This window comes from Anguilla anguilla, chromosome 7 (assembly GCF_013347855.1).
Source record: "Anguilla anguilla isolate fAngAng1 chromosome 7, fAngAng1.pri, whole genome shotgun sequence".
In the NCBI taxonomy this organism is placed as follows: Eukaryota; Metazoa; Chordata; class Actinopteri; order Anguilliformes; family Anguillidae; genus Anguilla; species Anguilla anguilla.
The window spans coordinates 42,091,518-42,108,854 of record NC_049207.1 but is presented as its reverse complement, the minus strand read 5'-3'; the positions used below and the strand labels follow the sequence as shown (position 1 = coordinate 42,108,854).

The 17,337-nt window shown below is 46.9% G+C and overlaps 1 protein-coding gene across 5 annotated transcripts in view; it reads left to right on the top strand.

Annotated features, from left to right (window-relative positions):
• Positions 1–17,337, top strand: part of LOC118232299 (paired box protein Pax-5-like) — a 62,606-nt gene that overhangs the window by 20,409 nt on the left and 24,860 nt on the right. For 4 of the 5 annotated variants that reach the window (XM_035427180.1, XM_035427177.1, XM_035427181.1 and 1 more), the window contains exons 4-6: positions 1,437–1,501; positions 4,236–4,361; positions 15,230–15,405. In XM_035427180.1, coding sequence (XP_035283071.1) covers positions 1,437–1,501; positions 4,236–4,361; positions 15,230–15,405 — 367 coding nt within the window. The remainder of the gene's footprint in view (positions 1–1,436; positions 1,502–4,235; positions 4,362–15,229; positions 15,406–17,337) is intronic. The other variant, XM_035427179.1, reaches the window with a different exon arrangement.

Sequence of the window (17,337 nt, the reverse complement as noted above, 5' to 3'; positions counted from 1 at the left end):
GTTACAAAGTCTTTATGAGGGTAAACTTACAGTAAAAATAGCACTGTCTTTTCTGTAGATGAAGCTAACATTAAACATTACTGGCATTTAGCATACGCTTTTATCCAAAACAACTTTTAGCATAGCACCCATTTCTACAGTAGGATATATACTGAATACATTCAGGTTACGTTCCTTGCTCAAGGGTTCAAGAGCAGTGTTCTACCTGTTACCTTGAGGCTAGTAGGCCGGTTCCCTACCCATTATACCACACTATTTGCTACCCAACTATGAACGGAAATGTTACTGAGAGAGAAGAGACTGAGGACAAATGTGTTGACCGCCTCTGATCAAACGAGTCCACCGAGGAGAGGAGGACAGAAGTCACACGAATCTACATATTTGATGCTTTTTCTTTTTCCTTTCCTTGGTTCTTTGGGTGATTTGATTTTGTGTGGCTTCAAATCATTAATGGTGATGCAACTTTTAGTGTAAGTTTTTTTTTTAGTGCCACAGTTAGCACTGAATGTGTGTTCGATTAAGTGTCACCACTCACACCCTCAAAAAGGATGTGTTAATATCAAACACTCTTTTTGTGTTTGTACGTTTGTGTTACTTTCCAAGTTGCTAATTTTGTGTTACAAATATACAATTTCTGTGTATCACAGTGAGACTTTTTTTTAAAACACAGAATGTCCTTAAGTCCTTAACTTGACATGGAGGTGTGTTAAATAATGACATGTTATGTGCTATCTTTAACACATCTGTTATGAGAGTGCAGTCGTACGCATTTTTATTCACCACATTTTTTGGAAGTCCTCCAATAAGTGTGTGAAAGTAAGAAATGGTGAGACTATGCAAAGCCAATCATGCGTGCGTGTGGTGAGGTGAGGACCTCAGGAGCCCCGGTTTCGGGCTCCATATTGATGGAGAGATGGCAGCTCGCTGGTTCAACACGATGGGTACAATGACACCCCTCCCCCCTGCTCACAGCACCTGGGAGAGGGGAGAGGAGGAGTGCATGAGCAGCCAAGCAGGAAGTGTGCTACCCTGCTGCCATGTCAGGCTGCCTCACACACACACACATACACGCACACGCATGCATGCATACACAGACACACACACACACACGCATGCGCACACACACAAGCGTACACGCGCACACACACGAATACACACATACATGTACACACACACAGGCATGTACACACATACACACACGCACACACACAGACACACACATGCACATGTACATACACATGCATGCATGTACACACATGCACACACGTACACACATGCATATCTACACACACACACACACACATACACACGCACACATGTGCACACACACACACGCATGTATACACATACAGACACACACACACACACACACATACAAACACAAACACACACACACACACAGTGACGTTATTATTGTCCCTTTATTCTTTCTGCAGGATCATTAGGACGAAAGTCCAGCAGCCTCCTGGCCAGCCAGGCTCTGTCTCCTCTCACAGTTTAGGTAAGGCACCTTCCCATAATCCCACACTACCGCATTTAACCCCAGAGTGTCTGGATGGGTTAAGCAACCGTCTGTAATTCAGCTCATAATGCCCTGGGTCATGATGAATTCATTGGTACATCTCATGTATTCAAATAACACTGCAGTTGAGCCTTTTTAGTTGTTTTAAATTTCAAATGCAGTTTGCCTTTAAAATTTTTACAGTAAAGGTAAACTATTGATATTGTTCAGAGAACAGCTCTGGAAGCTCCTTCAGGGTAAATGTTTCTTGCTGAACCTCGAAATATGGCTTCAAATGTTTGGGTTTTTAGCAAAGAAATTTAATGAACTCACACATAAATGATCCTAACAACTAATACATAAATTGAATTGGTATAAAAGTGTTTTATTTTAAACTAGTGACACTAGTATACACTGTATAATGATTGCGAAGATGTCCATTTGTAATTCATTTGTAATTATCTGAAGGGTATTGTATGATTCTTGTATGATTCTTGATTCTCATGATTCTTGCACGAGGATCATGGAGGCATATCATATCATGATAATGATCTTGGATGTGTGAGATACCTATCTGTGTCATGATCATAGAGGTTTGAATATCTGTGCAATATCATGGAGGCATAAGCTATCAATGCAATGATCATGGAGGTAGGATATATTTGTGTAATTATCATGGAGGTATGAGTATCTGTGTAATGATAATGGAGGTGTGAGGTATTGATGTCATGAACATGGAGGTATGATTTATTTGTGTAATTACCATGGAGGTATGATTTATTTGTGTAATTACCATAGAGGTATGAGTATCTGTGTAATGAAAATGGATGTGTGAGGTATCGATGTAATGAACATGGAGGTATGATATATTTGAGTAATGATCATTTAGGTGTGAGGTGTCTGTAATGATCATTGGGGTACGAGATATATGTGTAACGATTATGGAGGTGTGCCATTAATGCCTATGTACAGTAATGAACATGGACGTATGAATATCTACAGCAATGATCGCTGAGGTGCGAGATGCCCGTGCAGTATTCACGGAGGTGCGCGATCAGAGGATACGCCTGGAGTAGATCTGGGCGACACAGGAAATTGAAGGGAGCTAGTCAGGTCTGAGCTCTCCATCTCTAATCCTCGTAATCACACAGCAGCCAGTAATGGAAATTCATTTCACACGCACGGCTTTAAAGACTTCCAGACTTTTCCAGATTATTATGATAAATAGCTTTCACGTTGAGGCGGAAAATTGAAATTTGAAATAAAGCATTGGTTTTAGGTGGGCGGAAGGGGGAGGGGGGGTCTTCATGGCATAGGGGAAGGGGGGGTGGGGGTGGGGGTGGGGGTGTGAGTTGGTATTATCTCTATAAAGGAGAACTCTTTCCAAAAATCAGATAATTAAAGTAATAAATCAAGGGGCAAAAAGGATACGCATTCATTACATTTTCCGCATCATTAGTCAGTAAGTAGGTTCTGAATGTGCTTTATCTTGCGGTGAGCGACTTGTGTTTTTCCCTCCTAATGCACTGGCGCGGTCCAAAGGGAGAGGGGATTAGGATCTTGTCTCTCTCAGGAGCCCGCTCGCTGCCATTCAGGCTTTTAGCGTCCGCTGACAGGCAGGGGGCGACGTGGAGCCCGTGCGCTGCTTCTCGCGCCTTTAAAAAGTATGCCAACACAACATAGCGGCGACGGACAGCGGGTGATGTGGAGCAAGGGGATTGTCGCTCGGATGTTCGGCATCTGCTCAGACAGCGGCGACAGGCAGGGGGCGATGTGGGGCAAGCACACCGCCATTCAAGGTTCTAGAATACGCTTACAAATGCTCGACTGGTAGGGGGCGATATTCAGTAATAACATGATTGAAATGGGATCCTGGTCTTGAATTGTTATGAACACATATGTGTTGAGGCTGACAAGAATTTTGACCATTGGATTCATTAAATAATTATAATCACACCGTTGAATGCCTTTACAGTTACAGAAGGCTTACAACGAGTGCTTTCTGTTACCCTAATATGATGGTAAACAAGCACAAACCTTGAAAAAGGATGAGCCTTAAACTGATTGTGAGAAAGTGTTCATTATAAATAGCAAGATAAACAAAACCAATGTATTTAACAGGAAGCAGCTAGCTAAATATAAGCTGGCTCAAAAGGAAACAACAGGGTGAATGCATTCAGTTGATAGCAACCTCAGTTTCCTCTAGTCTTGTGACTAGCCCGGCATAGTCTCCAGCTCAGTTCAGATAATATTACATACTTACAAGGATATGTGATACACAAAACCAAAGATAATGCCCAACAACCCATGTCCAAAACAAAAGAGAACTTTGGTCTGGAAATCATCTGGTCAGTGGTGCCCAATCAAGTGCCATGGAGGGCAAAGAGTATGGATGTTTTCATTCCAACCAATCACCTGCTGATTTCACTAGTTAACACACCTTCAACCAGAGAGGCGAGAACTAATCAGTGAAATCATCAGGTGAAGTGATTGGTCAAAATAATGGCCTTCCGTGACACGCGATTGGGCACCACTGATTCAGATCTTTGAAACGAAAAGCAACAACGGGCCAAATCGACCTCTTTCTCGGTCATCATCTTCAGAAGGCTTTACGGCTTTGTGGATTTCATCAGTGCAAATTTCCTCTATAACAACAAACTATGTTCAGTGAACAAACGCAACAGGAAGCGCTTTGAGCGAGAGCGAGTGAAAATGACCCGCCTTGTTCCCGCAGCCTCCACGGTCACGGTGACCCAGGTGTCAGCGGTGACCAGCGACTCGGCCGGCTCCTCCTACTCAATCAGCGGGATTCTGGGAATCAGCCCCGCAGCCGACGGCAGCAAGCGAAAGAGGGAGGAAGGTAGGCCTTGTGTGTGTGTGTGTGTGCGTGTGTGTGTTTATGGGAGGTGCAGGCTTGTAACCAGCGGCCACGGAGTTGCAAGTTCAGCCGCGTGTTAACGAGGGTTCGCGGCCCAATCGGGCTTGGGGATCGTTCGCCCGCCAGTATTATCTGTCAATTTTTTTTTTTTTTCAATTTCCCGTTTTACAAAGTCAAACACGAAGTTTCTGACTGCGGAACCCTGGCTGCGAGGACGTCCACCGTGCGGCGGGTACGTTCGTTCGCCCGCTGGGAGGGCGACGGCTCCGTAATGCCGCCATCGCTCTCGGCCCCCGTCGCCGTGGCGGCAGGGTATTTACAGTAAATGAACATCCCTCCGCGGTGTTTGCGTAAGCGCAGATGGGCCGCCGTCGCAATTACCCACCCGCTTCCATTAATTACGGGGGAAAGGCATCGCCTAGCGCCGGAGTCGAGCTAATTTAACCGAACGGGCTGAACGTTGTAGTCTTCATTAATTTAGCGGCTAACAGATTGCGTTTTCGGGAGTCTGAAGGCTGAGGGATGATGATGTCCCGTGTAACGCCCATTACAGCCCCAACCCCCCGCGGTCCCGCTCGTTTGAAGCCCCCCCCCGCGGCTACGCGTCTTTAGCGGAAGCGCCTCGTTCGCCTTGGTCGGGTCACGTTCGCGGTTTCCCTAACCCGCTGCCGTGGTCCCGCCTCCTTCCTTGCCCCGCGGCGACGCCCGCTCGCTCGCCGCGCTCGCCGTTCCGTCGGTCCGCCTTCGGGTTTCTGCGCCGACTGGACGGGTCCGACGCGCGCGTCGTGATGCGAAGCGGCGGAGGGCAGGGAGGCGGCTTCCTGTAGAGACGATTCCCCTCCCCCACACCTGGCGGGTGGGGGGATTATAACAGGCCTCACGCCGGCAGTCCCCTGCTGTACATGGGCCTGGGGCAAATACCAGCATAGCATTGGGACTTGGAGAACTGCAGGGACCCTTTTCCACCTCCTCTCTCTCTGAGCCTGTGTTCCGATAGAACCCTACACTCCAGTGTTGAGAAGCAGGTTGTTGCACCACATTTTAGGATGTCAGTAATGCCTCAGAACCAAAAGCTTTGTGCTGATGACTACTGTCACTCCATGTACACTCTCAGGAATAATCAAACAGTGGAAGTACAAATTTCCCAAATGTACCCTGGAAGTACAATAATGTTTTATTTGGTTACTAATAAGTACCTTTTACAAGCAAAAAAGGTGCAAATGAATTATGTATTGCAGGCCAGTGGCATAATTTTATGTTCCTATAGGGTACCACTCCAGTGGCACTGAGAATTTTCTGAGAGTTTACATGCTTCAGAGCTCCCAGACTTGTGCTACTGATCTCTCCCACACTGTCCTACAGATCTTATCATCAAAGCTCATTGGCTTGCGCTGGTGACAATTCTAAATCTACATGTCATCCTTTCGGTCTCAATACACCTCCAATAGTCCTACTTTCCCCTTCCTGCCCCTGTGTGAAGGGAGACTACTGTTGTTAATTATGGGAAGTGTAGTGTTAAATACCGCGTATTTAGTGAGGGCTTCCTGCCTTAATTGATGTTACCGATGCCTGGCAGTGGTGCTGGGAAAACGTAAAGTATTCATAAATGGATTTTAATATTCAATTGGCACCGCATGGCACTGTGGGGTCATTCGTCTTGCTGGGCGCTGCTGTCATGAAAGAGAGAGGGAGAGGGAGTGAGGGAGGGGTGAGGGATGGGGGTGAGAAACGGAAAGAAGGAATACGAAAACAGAGGGAGAGAGAGAGAGCACGGCTCAAAGCATTTTATTTGGATTATAGTTTCTTGAGGAGGCCGACAAGGCAGACCTGCATACAGATGTGTTGACTCCCCTGCCGACTGTCAGTTATATACTGAATATATAAACCTTAAAAAAATAAGTAGTTGCCACGGAGCTCTCAAAACTGAGATTTTAAATTATGATCAGCCGGCGATGTTTTTTTTAAATTTATTGTCGGAGCCAATAGGCCAGGGTCATCAGTGTATTTCTAAGAGCGCCCGCGGGGATTGCGGCTCGACTGTCCTCGGTGTACGGAACGTGCCGGAAGACACAGTGGCTCCCTGAGCTCAGTCAGCGGAGGTGGTCAGCCATGTGTACAGGGGAGGGGCCTCGGGCCGTGTCCTTAGCTGACTCCTGAACGGGGGGGGGGGGGTACGCCGTCGCAGGACACGACTGGCCGAAACCCGCGGGGAGGAGATATCTAGTTGGCCGGGGTCCTTTGGGTTTCTGCTGCATCGGTTCCTGTCAATTTCATGGCGGGTGCCCACAGGCACTAAATCTCTCCTGTAGTACTGCATGGCCAGTGGCGCAAGGATACTGAAATCCGGTCCTCGAGGCCAGTGCTACTGCTGGTTTTCTCTTGTCCTTGATAGTTCATTGATCGATCAGGGCCACTGATTGGCCGGGGACTTAAGTCACCTGGCGTTACAGGTTTAAATCAGTCCTGATTACAGGGAAAAATCAGAACAAGCAGTACAACTGGCCTCAAGGGCCATATCTGAGCATTCCTGCTGGTGGGTGTAAAACAAACATGGCCTTAGGGTTGAAAGCAAGCACTTATGCTGCACTGTTCTTGTTGCGCTGGTGCATATTGCACTGCTGCAATTTGAAATGCACCATTGCCATTTCCCAATTTTTGGTGGAGTAAAGAGAAAAAAATGGAGTAAACTTCAAAAATTATAAAGCGGGGTGGGGGGGGGGGCACCATTGTTGCCGATGACAACGGGAGACATTTTCCATCACCTCACTCGGGCCGATGACTAACTATTAAAAAATGTGAATTCAGCGGACTGAAAGAAGAGAAAGACTATTAGGTTTAGAAATTAAAATTTGGCAGAGATGAAGGAAATTATACACAAAAACTTGAAAGAAATACCCTTTCAGTTAAAAAAAAGAGTTTATTGAATTGGCAGATAGTCACGCCTGTACCCCTGCGGAGTTCATAGACAAACTGGTATGAGAGGGAGGCCGGCGGGAAGAGTGTGTGTGTGTGTGTGTGTGTGTGTGTGAGAGAGCATGTGTGTGTGTGTGTGTGTTGGTGGGTGGGTGTGGCACAGAGAGGCTTGGGGACAGTGGCTGTGGCAGCTGTGGGGTGGGCAAGTAGGGAGGAGTGTGCGGGTGTGTGGGGGTGCGGGGGTTTGGGGAGGGGGGTAGGAGCCTTCATTGTGACCTGCAGTGACCCTGTCGAAACAGAAGGGAAGTAGGGTGAATGGGCAGAACTTGTCCCGGGGCAGACAGGGGGAACTATTGTGCTCCTCTCTTTTTCTCTCACGAAAGGCCTATTTCCATGGAGGGGACGGGGGGGGGGGGGGAGGGGGGCTGACCTCAAAAGTGATCTGGATATGCCCCTTTTGCTTCTAATCTAACCCCCTTGTCCCGCCAACAGTGTCAATAGAAGGCTGTGTGTTTTATCTTTCAAATAATTATAGCGCATTGGTGATATGTTCCAGAGGTGCTCTAGGAGTTTAAAGCTCTTTTCCTTCCTTTTTTCTCCTTCCCTTACCCATGGGCTCCTCCGCAGAGAGGCTTAGAGAGGGGTGAAAGGAGAGAAAAGGAGAAAGGGAGGGGGCGGGGCGCTTAGCCGGGCGGGTTCGGGGGTGAGGGGAAAATCCCCTTCTTTGGGCCTGTGTCCCTCTCCCTGCCCTGGACTTTGATCTCCCGGGGAGCGGGGGGCACATTGAGCACCACAGATCTGGGGCGGTTGGGTGGGCCCAGGATGGGGGTAAGGATGGGCGGGAGGAGGGGGCGGGGTATAGGGTCAGAATAGAAGTGGAATCAAGAGTTTGACTCTTACGGGCTGGGGTCTGCTCAATATGGTAATCTATGTCAAGTGCAAAGGGATTCACGCCACTGCCCCCCCCCCCCCCCCACCACAAAAACCCCCCTCGTAGCCAACAGGCGCTTGCTCGGGGCCCTGTTTGTTTTCCTCAAAGACTTTTTTGCTTCCAGGATGGACAAAGGAGCAGGGAGAAAGAGACAGGGAGAAAGGGAACACAATGACAGATCCGTATTTTTTTTTTCTTTTTTTCGTTCCGGATTTAGAAAAAAAAAAAAAAGAAAAAAAAAAAAGGGCAAAGACTTTTCTGAGCTTCCTCTTTTCAGACGTCCCGCTGGGCACCCTTGCGTGAACCCCGCCGAGCAGCCGACCCCGGACGCGCGGGGTTATTATTTATGGCCTTTTCGCGGGCGGCCCGCTTCCTGGAGCCGTCCGGCGGTGGGGGCGAGCGGCGTCCTTTTGTTCGCTAAACGGGATTTGCTCCGATAACGCCAACTGACATTAAAATCGAAAACTCTCTTTGCCACCCTTGGCGGTGTGTGAGGCGGCGCGGGGATCCGCGCGTCGGGCGACTGGGACGGAGCTGGAGAGAGTGGGCTCGGCTGCGGTCGCAACGCAGACGTTAGCTAATGCAGATACAGAGTGCAGGTGCCAAACTGACCAGAGGAGTCGCAACGACGTCAACGTGCTAAGTGATGCTAATGCAAAACGACAAGGGGAATAACCGTCGGCTAGGTAGGCTCCGTTTTTATGGTCTTCATTATTCTGTTACTTAGCCTTAACCTTATTTTGTTGTTGATAGCATTGTCATAATTTATTCGTTTTTCGAAAACAGTACGTGTGGTACCGTGAATTCATTGTGTAACAGTACATTTCCATATTACGCACATAATTGGCCTATGATATACTAAGGTCATGCCATAAATTAAGGAGTAGTTCTACACATCATTTTACCACTGGTAATCTGTGGTATTGTGGCTGTGCGTGTGCATAAAATGTTTCTACAGGCACCCCTGCCCTATATCATACTTCAGTTCAGCATGGCATGATACACTCCACCAACTGTGCAATGGGACGCCTTTGCGTGCAGCTCTGAGATGACAAAATTAAGAGTGACCCTGGGAATTCTGGGAAATGCTGCCACAGAACCTCATGACATCAGATGTCATATGTACAAATTAATGTACATTAATTCATAATAGCCAAATACATTTGTATAAAATGGTGTAGTACATTTTAGTATTGATATGATTTTACAGTTGATTATCTATTTATCTGAATTATACACAGTAGTAAAAATAAATGTATCAACATTAAATATATTATTTAGGTTGTGTGAATGTATTATAAAGGCTTTATAAATGTATAATGACCCCTAAATAAATAATGTCAAGTTAACTTATTAATATGTTATTCCAGTATCATAAAATACAGTTAACACAATTACAGACAGTTTTCTAAAGTAGTTAATGATGGGGGTATTATGTTCTTACAAAACATGCTCTATTGCATCCATTCTAATTCCAAGAGTTGTAATCTCAATTTTTAAAGATGATTATCTATTCAATTTTTTATTTGTTTTATCTTACACATACTCGACATTGAACCCCTTATTTATTTATATAAAATTATCTTTCTCTGCACCATTTTGACATTTGGATGAGGTCAGAAGTGGCAATGGTTGGGATGGGCCCGTCCAGAGCACATCGGCAAAATAGATTTTCATTTATTTACGATGGTTATTACTCACTTATAGTCTATGCGCCTGCTCAGATTCCAACCCCCCGTGAGAGCCGGTGGCCTGGCAGTTAACCTCTCGCATGGGTCTGATATCTACTGTCAGACCGAGATAGTGAGGGAGTCCAGTTTCTTCACACAAAGACGCACTGTGCGTATCTGTATGTGTGTGAGAGGGAGAGTTTACATTACATGACATTACTGGCATTTAGCAGACGTTCTTATCCAGAGCGACGTACACAACTTTGTACAAGTATGAGCGTGTTAATGTGTGAGGTAATATGCATTTGTGTACGAGTTTGTGTTCATTTGCAATGTTGTGATGAGTGTTCTTATCTGCAGTTGTGTGGTAATGTGTTGTCTGTGGTTGCTTGGTTACAGTAGGTGGTGTGTGTTAATACGTGAAGGAATGCAGTTCCATACGTGAGTGACTACTGTATGCATTTATTCCTATGTGTGAGTGAGTGCTTTAATGTGCAAATGAACACGTGCGTTTGTCTGTGTTTTCATCTGTGAATGAAAGTGCGTGTGTGTGTGTGTGTGTGTGTGTGTCCGTGTGTGTGTGTGTGCTTGTGCGTGAGTGTGTGTGTGCATGTGTGTGTGTGTGTGTGCGCGTGTGTGTGTGTGTGTGTGTGTGCGTGTGTGTGTGCGTGCGAGAGTAAATGTGTGTTAATGCGTGAGTGACACCGCGCGTGCGCTAACCGCGCTGGTAAAGTCCGAGGTTTAATTCAGCAGCTGCTCTCGCCCGAGCGCAGGCTGTTTGCGGGCCCCTCCCTCTCTCTCTCCCCGGGTCTGACATGGCTGACCGGGCAGCCCGATCTGTTTCAGATCGCATTTCACGCCCTCGCCGGGGACCGCGAATCGCACGCTAACGTTTAACGTACAGGCGCTAGCGTGTGCGCACGTGCTCATCCGCGCGCACGCATTCACGCGCACGGCTACTGTACGGATGCAGCGCTTGCCGGCGCAATACGATTGGCGCTCTGGCTCATATCCGTCAGCGTGATTGGATGTGCACGGCTCGGTTCTCTGCTACGGTTTAGAATCGGATTCTAAAGTGTGAGAACGCAACTGAGTCACGGACTTATGGAGCTACGCGGACATTCGTTCCTAGCTGAGAGTCAGATTAATGCTATTTCGTTTTCGTGGTCGGTTTTCTCTGATATATTTGGTGTATTGACTGTTGTACAGACAGAGTTTAGGTCTTATGTTTTGGGTTAGGCTCCAATGGTTAGTGTCGATTTTAAGCAGTTGTGACAAAATTATGCATTCATTATTAGGGCATTTGCTGTGAATGTGGAACATTATTTTACTAAATTCCAGGTAAATCATTATGTAGTTTTATACCCCGTTCAGCTTTATACCCAGTTCACGTTTACAGAATAACAGCAGATTTCATCGTTCAGTTCCACAAAGTAAAGAACAGCTGTTCAATTCAATTTATAACGTGGGTTAAGTCTGTGGGGTGTATTTTGCAGTACATACCTTTTTCTGCATGCTTTTTCCTTTGATACATTCACAGTCACATTGCATGCCTACAGAACTAGACTAGAAACATCAGCTTGCAGAATGCTCAGGATGTTGGTTTGCACAGCTAAGTGGTTCTGTGTTCCTTATTTATTTATTTGTTTATTTATTTATTTTATAATTTGTATTTTCTATGAGAAAATATTTTTGCCTTGTCCAGTCAATGCCCTGGTCTGACAGTACTGCTCTAAGTATCACCCAACCGTTGTGGCCCCTGCACTGTGGCTGAGTAATAAATTAATATTGTTAGTTTTTAGAGGAGGCCCAGGTGCACCAGACTGTTCCAGCACTGCTGGCAAACTTGTTACTATTTGTGCTTAACAGTTTTGGACAGGCCAGCACTCTATCAAGAGGGGAGTTCAAACAGGGAAGCTCTGTGTCTTTCTCAAATTCAAATTCAAATTCATACAAGCTTTATTACATCACAAAGGTCACTTTTGGAACAGCAAGAAGTATGTTTTGCGAACGAGACTATGCGTTTCTCTTTCTCTCTCTCTCATTCTCTCTGTCTCTTTCCTCATTATATTGTCTGCCCTGTTTCTGATCAAGTGGCCTACAGTAGCTTGACTTTAGCAATGGGGGTCAGGGATCAGACATATCCTGACGCTCAGACCTGGCAGACACGGGGTCAGACATATTGAGTCAGGGATCAGTCATCAGGGTCACAGTTCACGAGGGGTTAATTACTGTACAGATGAGTAGATACAAAAGATCGTTATTTGTTGAATATTAAAACGTGTTTCCACGGCATAATGGGTCTATAGGCTTTAATTACTATCAGTGTTGGTCCCTAGTTTATGTGTATACGTTATTATATTTGCAATGTGTGGCAGCAAGAGAGGCTCCCTCTTTGGGGAGGGACATGCATTGATTAATCAGTGGGATCCGTTTATGCTGTAGGCCCTGATGTAATTGGTATGTTATCTATTGTTCTATGCCATCAGGGAAGCCATGTGTATGTGCTGAAGAGACTGCCATTCTTTCTGTCTCCAAGGAATCCCCTCTAGAAAGATTCTCTCTCTATCTCTCTCTCTCTCTCTCTTTCATGCTCATGCACACACACACACACACACACGACACTAAAACAATTGCTCATAGAAGAATAATACATTTCCTAATTTTTCTGCATGTATTGGATATTTTACATAGCCTTCTTTGTAATTTTGCTGGATACTGCATACAGTCGCTTGTTCCTTAAATACTGGCTGTCTGTGTTTCACATTCTTGATGTCAAAATAATACAAGATGAAGAAACACAGGGCCAAATGTAGGAAAACATAGAGCAGTGCTTTGGAATAAGGCTTATTTAGCCTCTGTGTAACATATTGGTGAAAGTTTAGTTGTAAATTGGCATCATTTTGTAACCAATAATTTGGCATGCAGGAGGATTTTTTGTGTTATAAATTACAGATGTAAATGGACTGCATTTATATAGCGCTTTTATCCAAAGCGCTTTACAATTGATGCCTCTCATTCGCCAGAGCAGTTAGGGGTTAGGTGTCTTGCTCAAGGACACTTCGACATGCCCAGGGCAGGGTTTGAACCGGCAACCCTCCGACTGCCAGACAATCACATGTATACAATGTGCTTTGTGTATGTGCACCCACATGTGCTGCACACGCACACGCCCACACAAACACACACATACTGTACACACACACGCACACAAACACACACACACACACACAAACTTACACATACACACGCATACACGCCCATCTGCACACACACACGCAAACTCACACACACACACTCGCACAGACACAAACAGTGATACTATATATCCTCAGACATTTTAACACCCAAAATTAGCAAAGCACATGGCATGACACTCACCCTGTAATACACTGCAGTACACGCAGACGCGCAGAGACGGGCGGGCGCGTGAATTTGCGCAGACGCGGGGGCTTTTCGCGGCGCCGCCCAGCCCGGCGGGGGCGACGGCGAGAGCACTTGAGTGAGGTCAGGTCATCTCGAAGATGAAGAAAGCAATAAGCTGGCTGAAATGGTGCCATCAGCGAGACATGATTGATCAATTGAATTCTATCAGCCGGAGTGGACACTGGGATTAACTGGGGCGTGATGGGTTCAACCAGTTAAACCGCGCTGTTCGTATAGGCTTCATTTCACAATGCTAGGGGCCTTTTGAAATTGGCCAATCAATAGAGGTGGGAGATCACATAAACTCACCCTCTGTGAGTGTCGGTATGTTCATATGGGGTGTGTGTGCGTGCGTGCGTGCGTGTGTGCGTACGTGTGTGCGTGTGCGTGCAATTAGAAGAGATATATTCTTTTTCACTAGAGACCGTAGTGCAGGGAATAGAATCTGGTATCTGGTGTGGCCTCTCTGTCTGCCACCCTCTCCTATAATGGACACTGGGCCCAAAGCCTGGCTAAACTGTATTGTAACTGCGTCTGCGGCCCAAATGAAAAGTATTTTTGGATCCCCTCTGATTTCTCTTTCATTTCGCCCCCTCCGTCTCATCTTCGGGCTCGGCGCCGCCGGGTTGGCTGGAACTCGGGGGACCGAAATGACCTCTCAGGAGCGTTTTGCGGCACCGAATTGACTCGACATCAGGGATGAATTTTCGGTTCTGTTCCCTCTTTCTTTTTTTTTCTCTCTCTCTCTCTCTCTCTTTCTTTTTATTTATCTGCTACTGCTGCTGCTCTGGGGTTTTTATGATTGCAGGGCCAAAATAAAAAGCAGATAATGCAATAATAACATTTGAAGACGAAAGAGAAGAGAGCGCCTTTAGAGAATTTTTTGCGCTGCGTTGGGAGCGCGGAACGTCCAGACTCTCTGTGCGCCACTCGAGTTTTTACACGAATGAAAACAATGGCTGAAGATAAACCGTCTTCCGATTGTGGCTTTAATTCTTTCACTCACCTCATGGAAAATGAACACTTCATCAAAATGTAATGACATCATGCACGTGTTTCAGTATAAATGTGAAGTAGCTGCGAGTGTGTAGTTATTGTGGGACAACATTCTGTCTCCTACTTTAGTCTAATTCTACTTTGTTTGTGACTCTGTCCTGCTGCAATGTCTTCCATCTCTTTATTTCCTTCTCCAGCTGTTCTTACTTTCCTTTCCTACTGCCTCAATCTATCTCCAACTCTTGTGCTTATCTTTTTTGATCTCTCTTTCTCCATTTTTCTTTCTCTCTCCTGCTGTACTCCTGTTCTCATTCCCTCACTTCCTTCTCTCTCCATCTTTCATTTATCTACTCTTTTAACCTTGCATCCTTGCATTCTCTTCCTCCCTGTTACTCACTTAGTGGTTCCTGTATTGTATTGTATTGTGTAGAAAGGCCAGGAAGAACAATTTTCTTGGGGTTGGTTCCACTGATCCTGGAAGCATGCTTAAAAGCTTGATGACCGCACAGCAAAAGATTGAATTTGCATATGGCAAAGATATACCAGGGTTCTATGCAACACGGTGTGGGGGGGCTTCTTTGCCAGGATGTTGACATGTCATTTTTAATTCATACTAGTCATACAATGCCTATGATTTGGTGAGGCTAATGGCTGAGATGTATTGACTGCATATTGCAATTGAGGTTAACTCACTACCGATGAGAAATTCATGGAACGATAAAGGTTTTATTATTAAATTCTCTCTCTCCCCCTCCCTCCCTCTCTCCCTCTTCCCCCCTCTCGCTCTCTCTCTTTCTCTCTCTCTCTGGCTCTCTCCCTCTCTCTCTCTCCCTCTCTCTCCCTCTTCCCCCCTCTCTCTCGCTCCCTCTCTCTCCCCCCCCCCCCCCCCTCTCTCTCTCTCCCCCGTGTCGCAGGCCTGCAGGAGTCGCCGCTGGCCAACGGGCACTCCCACCCGGGGCGGGACTTCCTGAGGAAGCAGCTGCGAGGGGACCTGTTCACGCCTCAGCAGTTAGAGGTACTGGACCGAGCGTTCGAGAGACACCTCCTCCCTGACCACTACCCCACCCCTGAGCCCAGCGAGCCCCAGGAGGTAAGGGGACGCTCGCTTGCTGCCCCCGCCGGCTCTTGTCCTCCCGCCCGCCCGCCCGCCCTCGCCCAACCCCGCCCCTCCCCGCCCTCGCGACCGCTCCCTCTCCCGGTAAGCTTGTCGCACCCCCTGGCTCTGAGCGTGCTGCTTCGCCAAGCTTCCCGAGTGCTCGCTTCATACTCAGTTTTAATCTTACGTCTATAATAATAATAACAATAATTCATTGCATTTATATAGCTCCTTTCTCACACTCAAAGCCCTTTTGAGTGATGAGGGGGAAACCCAGCTCTACCATCACCAATGTGTAGCACCCACCTGGGTGATGCATGGCAGCCATTTTATGCCAGAACTCTCACCACACACATTCACCACAACTGCGGTGGAGAACATTTTTTACCCAACTAAATCGGGGGATGATTAGGTGGTAGGTTGAAACAGCCTGGTTGGGAATTTAGCCACAATACTGGAGAATCCCCAACTCTTTGCAATGAGTGTCATGACGTCGTTAATGATCACAGTGAGAGTGGACCTCGGTTTAACGTTTTATCTGAAACTACGGCATCTCCTACAGCACAGTGTCCCTATCACTGCACTGGGGATTACTTTGGGGACTATTCAACCATAGGGAAGATCACCCTCTACTGGCCCGCCAAAACCGCTTGCAGTGGCAACTTTGATTTCCCAGGAGGTCTCTCATCCAAGTAATAACTAAGCCCACTCTTGCATCAGCCACTTGGCAAGAACTGGGTGCATTTGGTACAGGTGCTGGCGTCTGCAGGTTCTGCTGGTGCTACTAGTGTCTGCTGGTTCGATACATCTTCCTTGCAGTAGAAGTATTGGACATTTCTGGGCACTGGGGATGGTCGAGTTCCAGAGAGGAAGTATAAAGCTCTAATTACCAGTGGAGTCAAGGTTGTACGTGCTGGACAGCCAGTTCCAGTGAAGACACTGTCCGAACACATTACATTTTTAACATTGGGAGCTTAAACATGCTAAAGTCTGCGGGTTTTTCTCATTTCTGGAGTTGTAATTATCGGCCCATCTCCCTTCCATTAGCGTACCGGTCCGCAGCATTTCTTTTCGAACAGTGAAAGTGTTGTCTGAGTGCCAGGACTGTAAAACCGGGGAGTGTCGTGGTATCAGTGGGGGTGGAGGGGAGTTACAGAATTTCGGAGAGAACCTCGTTGTAAAGCTGTAATTCCCAGCCCATCTCCCAGTGAGCACAGTAAAGCCGGACCGGTCAGGGTCAGGGAGGCTGCATTAACCTGGAGCTGCTGGAGTTTGGCTTTATTAATCACACCGATCACATGGAGAAAAACACACACACACACACAGGCACACACACACACACACACACACACAACCACACACACACACACACACACACACACAGGCACACACACACACACACAGTCCCATACACACACACTCACATGCACGCACAGTTACACACATATACACTCTCACATACACACACACATGCCCAACTATGCACACACACGTATGCTTGCACGCGTACGCACACACACACGCACACATACATATGCAAATGCACACACACGCACGTACACACACACACACAGACATACACACGTGCACATACACACACGTGAATGCATGCACACACACACTTACACATTTACTGTATACACACGCACACATGTCCTCTTATTCATCACTCCAGAAAAGTGAGGAAATGCCCCCAACCTGCTGCCCCCCCCCCCCTCCACACACACACACACACACACACTCCGCCCCTCTCAAGGATTATTGAATCGCTGGCCCCGACTGACAGCCACTTCACACAGCTGACAGGCTCACCTGAGCCAACCCCCCCCCAACACCCCCCACTCTTACCTACACCCCCCACCCCTGGGCCTGTGAGCCTGTCCAGGGCTTCTCACATGCTGTCTCACTGGGGATTGACAGTGAACT